A 14,225-nucleotide genomic window follows, 5' to 3' on the forward strand; every position below is an offset into this window, starting at 1 on the left:
AATGTATACTGACTTGTTTAGGACTCTTAGGACTATTGACTTGGGACTTTCGGGATTTGAGTGTGAAGGCCTGAAATTTATTTGTTACTTGCAACTGAATAACTTGTTCCCACCTCTACAAAATTGTGCATCAGCAGATAAAGATGCAGTCTCTGAGGGGCTCCTGAGTGGCGCAACCATCTAAGCGTTGGCCCTATCATCAGGAGATCTAGAGTTCGGTCCCTGGTGATGCTGCAGCCGTCCGTAGCCGGGAGTCCAAGAGAGCACAATTGGTCTCGCTCTCTCTGGATGGGTAGGATGGCCCCACTTTTGCAGGCATCTGTTAGCTGACATAACAGATCTGGCGGTTGGCGCTTTTTCCTCCTAGTGCGTTCCGCCATCCCGTGAAGTTGCATGAGCGGCAGTTCGAAAAGAAGCGGTGGTTGGTTTTACAGGTCTCGGAGGAAGCCTGTGCTGCCTTCACCCTCCTAGCGTTGGTAGTATTGTGTTACTGGGGGAGTCCTACATAGCGGGTGGAATTGGAAACAACTAAATTGGGGAGAAAATCAGGGTAAAGAAAGAAAAAAAAGATGCAGTCTCTGACTATGTGCAGTCAAGGTAGGGGTTTTGAAAAAAGTGGCCAATGATTGCGTATTGACTGTAAGAGCAAATAACAACACATTCTACACAGTTAAAGAAATGCTAATTACCAGTGGTTCCAAGTAGGCTGGAAAAATCTGAGCTGTGGGCAGTTCTTGCGCTTTATTTTTCATTCTTATCCTGATTGTTTCCACAGGCTTTGCAGCAAAGCAGCCGTGTGAAAGTCACAAACCATACAAGAACACAACGAACTTCTTAAAGCAGACAATACCTCACATCACAATGCATCTGACTGTGGACCTCCTCTAGGTTCTTTTGAAATGACTGCCTTTCAGTCCTGCTGTTGTTGTGTACTTTCATGTGCTCATCATTGTATTCACAGCACCGAATGCTTAGATAGCTTTGTTTGTCAGACAACAGTTTCATGTTTTATGTTTTTTTCTGGAATATATTCCTTTCCAGAAGGAATCAAAATCCCTCTCTTGCTAACATCCAGTCTGTATGTGAGAACTTAACCTTCAGAATGGTTCCACGCTCCGGTAAGGCACCGCATAGGGCCTTTAATATTGTTAGTCTGGTTGGCTGATATTTCCTAGACAGATTTTATTTAAACTGTAAAACGGCTAATGGAAAGTGCCAAGTCTTTATTTAAGTGCCATTTGCGAGTCGCCGCGCTGCTCGGAAAAGCAAAGATTATCCTTAAACGGATTTGCTCATAAAAGGACTAAATAAGATGTTTGGGGATGGGCCCAGTTTGTGTCAAATATGAAACCCAAACATCTGGAGGACGCCACTGGGAATGCACCCGCGGATGAAAAATGGGAAGTCGCTGTAAAACAGTATACTAGTGGACCTCAGTACATCAGACAATGCAATGTGATTTTATTTCACTTGTATAAAATGTTCAGCTTTAGACCTCAACTTATAGACTGAGGGACAATAGAAAGACAACATAAGGCTGCATGTACAGTCATAGGTAGGGTGCCTGTGAAAAGTACACACGTATTCCAAGATTTCTACACTTTAGACTTATTGTAATGTACACAAAACTAAAACTAACACACACACACACACACACACACACACACACACGCACATATACATATATATATATATATATATATATATATATATATATATATATGTATGTATATATATAAAATCACAAGAAAACCTTGTATTTCCATTTTTGTTGTTTATTAGTTTTTATCATAAATTGAAAAAGCCTTTTGTCCTTTACATTGTGCATTGTGTGTAGATTTCACAATGAATGGGCCAAAAGAAAAGGCCCAAAACGACTTGGAAAAAAGTCTGGCTCCATTGCTTAACGTTAAAAGTAAAGTAGGTTTTTTCCTTCTCCTGTAAAGTTACCAATACTATATACAGTACACCCCTCACATTTTTGCAAATATTTTATTATATCTTTTCATGGTTCAACACTATGGAAATTAAACTTGGATATAACTTAAAGTGGTCAGTGTGCAGCTTGTATAGCAGTGCAGATTTACTGTCCTCTGAAAAGAACTCAATACAGAGCCATTAATGTCTAAACAGCTGGCAACACAAGTGAGTACAGCTCACAGTGAACATGTCCAAATTGTGCCCAATTGTGTCGTTCCTCCCTGGTGTCATGTGATTCATTAGAGTTACAAGGTTCCAGGTGAGAATGGGGAGCACGGCTGTTAAATTTGGTGTTTTGGGTATATTTCGCTCATACTGGCCACTGGATGTTCAACATGGCACGTCATGACAAAAACTCTCTGAGGATGTGAGAAATAGAATTGTTGCTCTCCACAAAGACGGCCTAGGCTATAAGAAGATTGCTAACACCCTGAAACTGAACACAGTGGGCAAGGTCATACAGCAGTTTTCCAGGATAGGTTCCACTCAGAACAGGCCTCGCCAGGGTCGACCAAAGAAGTTGAGTCCACATGTTCAGCGTCATATCCAGAGGTTGGCTTAAAAAATGCATGAGTGCTGCCAGCATTGCTGCAGAGGTTGAAGAAGTAGGAGGTCAGCCTGTCAGTGCTCAGACCAGATGCCGCACAATGCATCAACTTGGTCTGCATGGCAGTCATCCCAGAAGAAAGCCTCTTTTGAAGCTGATGCACAAGAAAGCCCGGAACTAGTTTGGTGAAGACAAGCAGTCCAAGAATATGGATTACTAGAACCATGTCCTGTAGTCTGATGAGACCAAGATACATTTGTTTGGCTCAGATGGTGTCCAGCATGTGTGGTGGTGACTTGGTGAAGAGTACCAAAACTGTGTCTTGCCTACAGCCAAGCATGGTGGTGGAAGCATCATGGTCTAGATCTGTATGAGTGCTACTGGCAGTGGGGAGCTGCGGTTCATTAAGGGGAACATGAATTCCAACATGTACTGTGACATTCTGGAGCACAGCATGATCCCCTCCCTTCAGAAACTGTGCGGCATGACAGTTTTCCAACTCGATAACGACCCCAAACACACCTCCAAGATGACAACTGCCTTGCTGAAGGTAAAGGTGATGGACTGGCTAAGTATGTCTCCAGACCTAGACCCAATTGAGTACCTGTCCTTTGTCAGGTGGGCATTGTGAACTGCAGCACTGTCCTGTTGAAAAAACCCAGTCATTACCACACAGACGAGGGCCCTCAGTCATGAGGGATGCCCGCCGCAACTGCATCTCCACGACCTGCACAACCTGAAGCTCCATTGTTCCATTGAAGGAAAAAGCACCCCAAATCATGATGGCGCACACCCCCCTCATCAGAGAATAAAACTTTCTTCCACCTTTCAATGTCCCATGTTTGGTGCTCCCTTCCAAACGGGCAATTTTGTGGCATTGGAGGAGACGTGGCCTTTGAAGACATTTTTTGTTTCTGAAGATCTTCTCTCGCAGATGCTATCTGATAGTTATTGAGCTGCAGTCAGCACCATCGTCCCGTGTCTTGATGAACAGTCAATCAGATTCTGCGGCTCAGCGCCAATTTTTTTGGGTCTACCACTTGATTTTTTTGTTACATAACCCTCAGGATCTTTCAATAAATGCACAATGACTGTCTTACTGCATCCAACCTCAGCAGTGATGGCACGCTGTGAGAGGTCTTGCTTATGCAGCTCAGCAAACCTTCCACGTTCAAGGTCAGTGAACCTTTTTGCTTTTGCCATCAGGAGGTCTTGACAGTGTTAATACTTGACAGAAAATTACATGGAATCCAAATTTCTGCACAGATTTTGGCTTTTAAAGGCTGTGGTCTTAAATTTTGACCAGCAGAAAAAAGCATATTTGAGTGTAAATGCAGATGTCAATAAATTGCCTTGCTCAAAATCTTTTGTCTCTTGCTCCCATTTCTTCTTTTAGTATTGTGAAGCTCTACTTAGAACCTTCTTTAAATCCTATAGTGCAAAATGCAAAGTCTTGCAATTTATTTTATTGCAATTTTAACTGGTGTTAAGATTTTGATCAGGAGTGTGCGTGTAAATATATATATATATATATATATATATATATATATATATATATATATATATATATATTGTGTGGTAACATTTTTATTCAGAAAATCAACAAAACATGATCAGGGTACCCAAACTTTTGCACATCATTCTTGCCACAACTCGGTAAAGCATGAGAAATGATAACTAAGTCCTAATAATCACTATCATGACTTAACTGCCTGCTTTTTATGCCTTTCTAAATTAAGGCTACAACTTTGTTCTCTTGTGCCTTTTCCCACACTGAACCCACAATTTGATTATTTCATTTCTTACTAAGTCATGGCCACAATTTAATTATCACCTTGCCGCACATTACTAAGATACTAAGATGTAGCCATGTCTTTATTCTCTCATTCCCACATCTTATTAAGTTGTGGCCATGACTTCATTACATTCTTCCTGCACCTTACCACACTGGAGCCATAATTAAATGATCTTGTTCCCACAGCTTACTGAGTAATGGCCATGATTTTTGACTCAATTGTCTTGTTCATGCTCCTTACTTCGCTTAATTAAATGATCATATTCCCACAGTTTACCAAGCCATGACTACAGTTTATTTATCTTATTTCCATGCATTACTATCTCATTCCTGCACATATTAAATTGTGACCATGACTTAATTATCTTGGCTACAACTTAATTATCTCATTCTTATTTAGTTACTATGTTGAGGCCATGTCTTATTTATTTCGATCCTGCATTTTACTAACTTGTGGCCACGATTAAAAGATCCCATTCCCATGTCTTACTACGTCAAGGCCACAATTAAATGTTTTTATTTCCATACATTACTATCTTATTCCTGCACATATTAAGTTGTGACCATGACTTATTCATCTTGTTTCCATGCCTTATTAAGTTGTGGCCATGTCTTAATTATCTCATTTCCATGCCATAGTAAGTTGTGGCCATGACTTAATTATCTTGTTCCTATGCCTTACTAAGTCATGGCTACAACTTAATTAACACATTCCCATGTTGTTACTATGTTGTGGCCACGACATGCTTATCTTATTAAGTTATCTTATTAAGCCGTGGCCATGACATATCTCGTTCCCATGCCATGTTAAGTTGTGGCCATGATTTAATTATCTTGTTCCTATGCCTTACTAAGCCATGGCTACAACTTAACACATTCCCATGTTGTTACTATGTTGTGGCCACAACATGCTTATCTTATTAAGTTATCTTATTAAGCCATGGCCATGACATATCTCGTTCCCATGCCATGTTAAGTTGTGGCCATGATTTAATTATCTTGTTCCTATGCCTTACTAAGCCATGGCTACAACTTAACTATGTCATTCCCGTGTCGTTACTATGTTGTGGCCACAACTTACTTATCTAGTTCCTGCATCTTTTAAGTTGTGGCCACAACATATTAACAACACAGGAATGACATAGTTAAGACATAATTAAGGATTCTATTCCCATGTCTTACTTCGTCAAGGCAACAACTAAATTTTCTTATTCCCATGCATTACTAAGCCATGGCCACTACGCATAAGTCAAGGTGCAGTTGATCTTGTTCCTAGGAATTACTAAATCATGGTGATGACTTAATTATCTCTTTCCAATCCCTTATTAAGATATAGGCACAACTTAATTATCTTGTTCCAGCAACTTAAATATCTCAGTCCAACAGCTTCTATAAATTGTGTTCACACTTTATGATGCCGTGTCTAAGCCACATATCATTATCTTGAAGAATAGATGGAAGCAGCAGTCCTCTGTGTATATAACCATCAACTTAACTTCAAATTTCAAGCTTTTAATTGTAAGACTTTGGTTCCAAAGATCTCTAAGATGATTAAAAACCTAAACTTGTAAAGACCTGTGTGGTAGCCTTATAAAACCCTCACACAAATCAAAGTCAGGGAAGAGACTTCGCATTACATACAGAATGGATAATGAGGGAGGTTAGAGAGTAAAGAGTGAAGCTTAGATTTCTCACTTGCAAAAACCATCCTGACAACTTTAGAGTGTCTTTGCTTTTTGAGTCTTTTTACGCTTCTTTTATATGTTCTCCAATATCAACTCTGCTCTCTTCCCTCATTTATTGATGCGTAGTGCTGTGAAAAGACATGGAATTAGTCCCAGAAAATTGCCAACGCCTTATATATGTCTTTAAAGCAGTAGAGCTATTAGCAGAAATATTTCAGTCCGCAAGGCAATGTTGGCTATTTTCTGGCAAAATGGACATTGATGAGTCAAATTTCAAAGTGACTCATTTGTGATATGTCCTTAAAGTCGAGACTAGAGGTGTGATAAAATCAGTGGTTCTGTTAAACTCATCATTGCTCAGAGTGTTATGCTATTTCCTAGTTGGTTAATTCTCTCCTTAGATGGCTAAAGCTACGCCTCTTGCTATTTGGATGATTCTCCACTGTAAAAAGCGGCTCATCAGATCTACTTAGAGAAGTGGTAGCAAGTAAATTAACAAGTTTTCAACTTAAACAGATGAACAATTCTTTCAAGCAATGTAGCTTTTAAGCTGAATAAAAGTAGTTCTAATCCTTTTTACCACATGAAGTCATTTTTAAGCAGATCTCACAAGCCACGTTTTACAGTGGATGTGGTAGGGGTTAGTCGGTTATTCATCATTATCATGACTTAACCGTCTTCCTTTTATGTCTTTCTAAATTAAGGCTACAACTTAGTTTAACTCTTGCTCCTATGCCTTGTTCCTACACCGTAGCCACCGTTTGATTATTTCATTCCTTGCTAAGTCATGGCCACAATTAAATCATCTCCTTCCCACACATTACTAAGATGTTAAGATGTAGCCATGTCTTTATTTACTCATACCCACATCTTATTAAGTTGTGGCCATGATTTCATTACCTTGTTCCTGCACCTTACCACACTGGATATTTTTAATATTTAAATTATCTTGTTCTCACAGCTTACTGAGTAATGGCCATGATTTATGACTCAATTGTCTTGTTCCTGCCCCTTACTTAGCTGTAGCCATGATTAAATTATCATATTCCCACAGTTTACCAAGTCATGAACACAACTTACTTATCTTATTTCCATGCATTACTATCTCATTCCTGCACATATTAAATTATGACCAGGACTTAATTATCTTGGCTACAACTTAATTGTATCATTCCTATATAGTTACTATGCTGTGGCCATGTCTTATTTATTTCGTTCCTGCACTTTACTAACTTGTGGCCACGATTAAAAGATTTCATTCCCATGTCTTACTAAGTCAAGGTCACAATTTAAATGGTTTTGTTTCCATGCATTACTATCTTATTCCTGCACATATTAAGTTGGGACCATGATTTATTCGTCTTGTTTGCATGCCTTATTAAGTTGTGGCCATGTCTTAAGTGTCTCATTTCCATGCCTTAGTAAGTTGTGGCCATGACTTGCACCTATGGCTACAACTTAATTAACTCATTCCCATGTTGTTACTATGTTGTGTTATTTATCACTTTCCTGCACTTTACTAAGTCATGGTCACAATTTATTTATGGTGTTTCCATGCATTGCTATCTCATTCCTGCACATATTAAGTGGTGACCATGACTTAATTATCTTGCCGACAACTTAATAAATGTTTTTCCTCCAAATCATTGAGTTCAGGTGTTTCAGCCACACCCATCGCTAACGCATGTATAACATGAATCACATAGCATTGCAACCCCCATAGACAAACACTGGAAGTGGAATCCGCTGTACCTTAAACACGGCACTGTCACAGAATGCCATACACGGCTTGACTAGTTTGCTGTGGAAGGTCCTTCCCAGAGTCCTGACCTCAACCCCACTCAACAACGTCGGGATACAGTTGAAACTAGCACAGGCCAAAACTGTGTGGAAAGCCTTCCCCGAAGAGCCAAGGCTATTATAGCCACAGTGAGGGGGCCAACGCCACGTTAACGTCCATTATTTTATAATAGGATCTCCAATGATCTCTTAAAGGTGTGATGGCCGGGTGTCCACAAACATTTGACCATATAATGCATACATCTTTCTGATCAGATGCAGTTGAGAAATTAAAATATATGAGCTGCTGATATACAAGCCGCTTTCTGCTCCCTTTCCGCTGCTAATAGGATCCAATTAGCGAGAGAATAAAAACGTAGATTGTACACCTTCACGTCACACGGTCCGGCTGGCTGACCCGGCAATAACGTTTTAATGCAGTCGTAATCACGTCTTAATAATGTCATAATGTGTGAAAAATGAGCAGGCGAGGACGTTATCATAAGCATCTGTGATGAATTTGCACTGCCGGAAGTCAAAAGTGAGAGAGAGAGAAATGTGTCTAGGTGCCACAAAGGTCCGCAGTCGCAAACAATCTCCTGCTTCTTAATTACCAAATTAAATTAATCATTTTCTCATTAATCAAGTCCATTCATCACTACTCGGCCGCTAATGATTTTAAATTGATCTGTAACGCGGTCAATGAGAAACGGGGTCGCATGCATTTGCAGGGGCTAATGGCTTTGCTACCAGGTTCTGGACAGACACTGGCGTCCAGCATGTTAATTGCTCTTATACAACAGCGTGTCAACTCTCTTTCCCCCTGATTGTCAGCCATTATATGCCCCGCATGGTCCGATGGCGGCAAACAAAATGCTCCTTTCAGCAGCCTGAAAGTGTAAATATTGTCTTTCCTGTGATTGATTTGCTTGGGGTTATATCATTAAGTGAGGTTCATCAATCTGTGGAGTAACCTGAAGGTGTTTTCTTTAAATAAATTTGTATTTTTGCAGTAATGGCACATTATCAATTAACCCAGACATTTATTTCAACGTCAAATATGCATATGATTATTTTTGGAAAAGGACAAGACTGCCACCGCTGAAGAAAATGTTTCGGTCCCACTTTATATGAAGCGTCTCTAATAACCACATTAGTTACACATGAATAACATATAATTAACGCAACAAAATATGCAACATATGCAGCAGCAAGTATAGCCTATGTAATTACACATGTGCATCTTCTAGACAGACACTTTCCTGTCATGCAGTGTTAAAGTTACACTTTAAAATAAGAGGACAGCTCCTGTGTAGTTGTTATGTAGGTATTGTTTAATAATGCAGTGGTAATATACGCATTGCTTTGGGGTAAAACAATTAATGTCATAAATGATACATGCTAATATAAGGGGACGTCTGCTGTTCTGTCGCATTACAGACTGGTTTAAAGCTGAAAGTGGTTACAGTGTCTCAGCACTAGCAACGTAAATGCTGGCTAAATGTGAGGAAAGCTGGCAGGTAGAGTGTAAATAATGTCTTAATTATTAATTATTACATACTTCCTTTTACTGCTGAAAACAACTTCTGAAACCAACTGCTGTTCCAGTTTGTATTTACATTCATGCTGTTGTTATTATTATTTCCCTTGTGTAACTGCTTGAGAAAGTAGAAGCTGTTACTATTAAGATACAAATGTGTAATTACATAGGCCGTACTTCTGTAATCTGTCTGTAACAGTGACTCAGTCATTAGTTGTTACATTGTTGTTGCATATATTGTTCACAAATAGCTACACAGTTATTAGAGACACAGTGTAGAGTGGGACCAAGGTTTCCGCAATAAAGCAAATCCTGCAACTGTCTCTTATATTAACACTTAAGAGCTTGCAAAGAAAGTCAAATGCAAGGTCAAGATCATTACTAATATTTAGAAGCAAAAAGTGTCCAGCAGTGATGAGTCACTGGCCTCATTGCAATTGCCCTCACTCACCCACTGGAGACATTTCGGGAACATGGGCCTGGTAGGGACCGTCAGGGAACTTCGGCTCATTGTCATTAATGTCCTGGACCTTGATGACGAACTCGGACTCGGGCTCCACGGGCAGGTTGGTGGCACGGTCACGGGCTTGAGCGCGTAGTGTGTAGTAGGCCTGCTCCTCGCGGTCCAGCCGCTTGGTGGCATGGATGTCGCCCGTGTTTTCATCAATGGTGAAAATGGTGGTGGCCCCTTCGCCCGTGAGGACGTACTTGATCCTGCCTTCACCTTTGTCTACGTCAGAGTGCAACTACAGAGAGAAGAAGAGAGAGGAGGTGACCTTTTTTTCTGTCCATTTTGGACAGTGACTTTCTCATTGACCTTTAGAATAAAAGTCACAGTCATTAGTGATGGATCACAAAAGCATGTAGCAACAGATTCCAAACACTTTTTATCATCAATATCACATGTGTGTTTGTAAATGAGAAGATATTTCAAAATCGTTTGTATTGTTGCCATAAGTTACGTCAAATGTAATTAACTATACATAACTATATATCTAAGTGCCCCTTATTAGTCCCACAAATGGGAAATTTCACCTGTGAAACACCACACACATGCTAGTGGGCGCACACACACTAGAGGGCAGTGAGCACACTTGCCCAGAGCGGTGGGCAGCCCTATCCTCAGTGCCCGGCGAGCAGTTGGGGGTTAGGTGCCTTGCTCAAGGGCACCTCTGTCACGTATTGGGATCGAACCAGCAACCTTCCGGTGACAGGGCCGGTTCCCTAACCTTCAGCCCACGACTTGTATGTAATTACTTGTAAAGGTCATGCAAATTGAATGTATAGCATAATAACAATAACACCAGACTTGTATGGGCTAAAGCCAGTATCTGTTATTGCAAATCACCTCTAAATACATCCATTTTTACATCTGAATACATTAATTAATTTCAAACTATCTGCTGTAAACATTGAGCTAAATGCACTTTTTAATAGCGCTGCTTATTTGTGGTGGAGAACCACAAAAGCCCACTTTAAAAAATATATATATTTTTTTTTTTCCTCATTCTCAGGGGCGTCTTTACATTTCTTTCCTTATTTAGTCGCATTTAAAAGCATGGAAAACAACTCAAGCGGTTAGGAAGTCCCAAATGATTTCTGCTGAATTCTACAGAAATACCCATAATGGCCACTTTTACTCCCTTTTCTTTGTAAAATGTTTTATTGAATTCTTTATTCCTCCTTTTGTGCTGAAAAGCTTTATTTACGAGCGCTCGGATGGAGAACACCATCCACAGATACCAAGCCGTGGATAACCGCCCAACAGATTTGGTCTTTCTGAAGAGACGAGCTGCTCTGTGTCCAGTTACATTAGGCGCGTTGGAGACTGCTTTGGCCTTTGGCCACTTAATTAGCCAAAAATCCCAGATGTCCAGTTCACTATACAGTACACTATTTTGTAGTGGTGTCTGAAAACATAGTAGTGTATATCCAGCACATCCCAAAAATCCCACAGTGCACTGCATTAAGTAATGTACAAATTATGCATATGTAGTGTTTTCCTATAGGGAAGAGATTAGGGGACCATTAGCACCATTAGAGACAGCATCCTACACATTTCTTTAATGTAACTTATGGTGATTAACAGTTCTGTACTGTAGTGAGCTATAAGGCCCTTGACTTTCCATTGTAGGCTATAGTGACTAAGGAACCACTATGTTCCCTATAATATTGTTCTAGATTAGGGCTCTAACAAACATTTTTCACAGTTGATTAGTTGGTCCAAACGTTAGTCTGCCAATTTTGTAATTACAGCCCATTTCTATTCACTTTAATAATGTGATTAGGGCCAATCTAGGCCATCTCATTTATCAACTGTACATTGAATTGATGTAATGCTTGTGTATATTAATATGTATGTTTTCTGCCTATGTGTATATTTAGAGTGTATATGTCGCTGCTGTCGAAAGAAAAACTTGTATGTCCATTTTTGTCATTTTGAGGTTTTGACATAATTTGAAAATACCTGCTGCCTTTTACAACGTGTGTAAATTTCAAGAAGAATGGACCAAAGGAAATGGCCCAAAACTACTTGAAATAATTCTGGTTCCATTGACTTACATTAAAAGTAAAGTAGGTTTTTTCCTTCTCCTGTAAAGTTACTATTTTGGAGATACAAAGTTTTGTTCTGAAATCTTATATATGTTTGCATTTAAGTACTACAAGGGGGCCATGCACCTAAGATTTAGCACCTGTGAAAATGTGATGTGACAAAAATGTGATTTGATTTGACTTCTGTTCACTATAACCGTTTTCTGTATAGTGTCCCAAAATAGGACACAGAGAGGGCTCATCTATATTCACTTTAACAGAGTTCAATATAGAGCTCTAATGTAGGGAATAGTGATTTCTGCTCCCTATGATGTTATAAATAATGCTCTTCATTTCTATAGGTAGGAGGTAGCGGAGATGAAGATGCTGAGATTTTCGTTGGGAGTCACAAGGATGGACAAGATTAGAAATGAGCAGATCAGTGGGACGGTGAAGGTGGAGCAGTTTGGAGATAAAGCCAGAGAGGCCAGGTTGAGATGGTTTGGACATGTGTTGAGGAGGAATAGTGGATATATTGGGCAAAGCATGTTGGAGATGGAGCTGCCGGGTAGAAGGAGAAGAGGTAGACCTCAGAGAAGGTTTATGGATGTAGTGAAGGTGGACATGGAGATGGTTGGTGTGAAAGTAGAGGAGGCAGTGGATAGGGCAAGATGGAGGCAGATGATCCGCTGTGGCGACCCCTAAAGGGAGCAGCCGAAAGAAGAAGAAGATTTCTATAGGCAATTATAAGAGTGTAACACTCTTGATGTTCCAATGCAGAAAATAGTGATTAGGGTACCATTTCCAACATAGTGAAAGTCTGTTTCTAGGTCCATGACCATATGGCACTTCTGCCTCCATGCAGTATCTAATAAATTAAGCCTGTCCCTTAATTTTATAGGTTTTAGATAGCTACTTTCTACTGTACTAAATAAATTAACATGCATGCATAAATATAAAATACTGTGCGTATCTAAGTCAGACTTACTTAATCTCTTGTCAGAATGAACACTGAGTTCCAGACATTTTCCAGAGAACATATTTAACCATTTAAAATGACAGAGATGCACAAAAACCACGTATAGTTTCAAAATGTATCGGTAATTTGCCGTCAGATTCAACTAAATCTGTATAGACCTCCAAAATTCAGTCTTAGAAGTTGGTTCCATTTTGCTCTTCTCATTATCCAAATAATACCTTCTAGCAATGTTGAAGTCGGAGCTCTTATCCACATCTCAGATGTCACAACTTTAGTGTTTTGGTGCAAATTTTCTTTATGTTTTGCTTTTTTGAATGGTTCGCCATTTTATTGGAAATGAAATCAATGAAGGATGTTCTCTGACTTTTTTCACAGTACTATATTTCATACATCTGCTTATTGATATACATATTCGACACCCAGTAAGTCTGCTGAAACCATCTCCTACCATCTATCCCACCCCAAACTATACAGTCATCCACACTTTTAACATTTTTTTTTTTTCATTTATTCCATTATTGTGAAGGATGGTCTTTGACTTTCACAGCACTATATTTAATATATCTGCTTTTTGATATGCATATTTGTCAATTAGTCAAACCAACTTAACCAACTTAAACCATCTCCTACTATCTTTTCAACCTTAGACGATGCAGTCATCCAAATGTTTTCATATTTTTGTCTTTTATCCCATTTTTTTAATGTTTTCTGCTTTTGTGTCAGCACTCACCAGAACAAATTCCTCACTTGCGTAAACATGCTTGGCTAATAAATGATTCTGATTCTGCAAACAGCTCGCAGCGCTTCAGCTCAGGGTTACAATGTCCTCCACATAGAAATGCTTTTAATATAATTCTTCCTCACAGTTTAACAATGAAGCTCATTTTAACGCCAACATAAAATTTAGTCAGAATAAGTCAGCTGGGTACAAATTCCATTTGCAGTAATTGAGCTTCTTTATGACAGCTGAGTCTAATTAGGCAGAAGTGAATGTCTGTTGTTCGTTGGCTTCGGTGATACTCCAGGGTCTAATATCAGTGTAAAAATGTGTTGTTTAGTTGAAGACAGCGCTGCATTTCTTACTCAATACAATTTTTACTGTATTCTGTATACACAATTTTGTGCATGATTATGCAGGTCATTATGGTGTCTGTGTGCTGCTTTATTACTCAAACCACAAAACCCAGCTAAGGCAATGTCAGCTAAGGAAATACAGGATTGTTGCAATACAACACAGATCTATAACCTGTGTATGTGTACAGTACTGTACAGACGTCAGAGACCACCATGTATTTCATTGCCAGTCAAAACAACATTATTCATTTTTCAGGAGATGCTTCTGAGGAGAATAAAAATCAGAAGCGCATTTGCTGATGAAGAGGAAAGTC

General features: G+C 39.4%; 1 protein-coding gene across 1 annotated transcript in view; it reads right to left on the reverse strand.

Annotated features, from left to right (window-relative positions):
* The window catches only part of cdh7a (cadherin 7a), a 133,816-nt gene that overhangs the window by 81,004 nt on the left and 38,587 nt on the right, over positions 1 to 14,225 (reverse strand). The window contains exon 3 of the mRNA XM_017706002.2: positions 9,778 to 10,072. Within this exon, the coding sequence (XP_017561491.1) occupies positions 9,778 to 10,072 (295 nt within the window). The remainder of the gene's footprint in view (positions 1 to 9,777; positions 10,073 to 14,225) is intronic.

Source organism: Pygocentrus nattereri, chromosome 19, assembly GCF_015220715.1.
Source record: "Pygocentrus nattereri isolate fPygNat1 chromosome 19, fPygNat1.pri, whole genome shotgun sequence".
Lineage (NCBI taxonomy): Eukaryota > Metazoa > Chordata > Actinopteri > Characiformes > Serrasalmidae > Pygocentrus > Pygocentrus nattereri.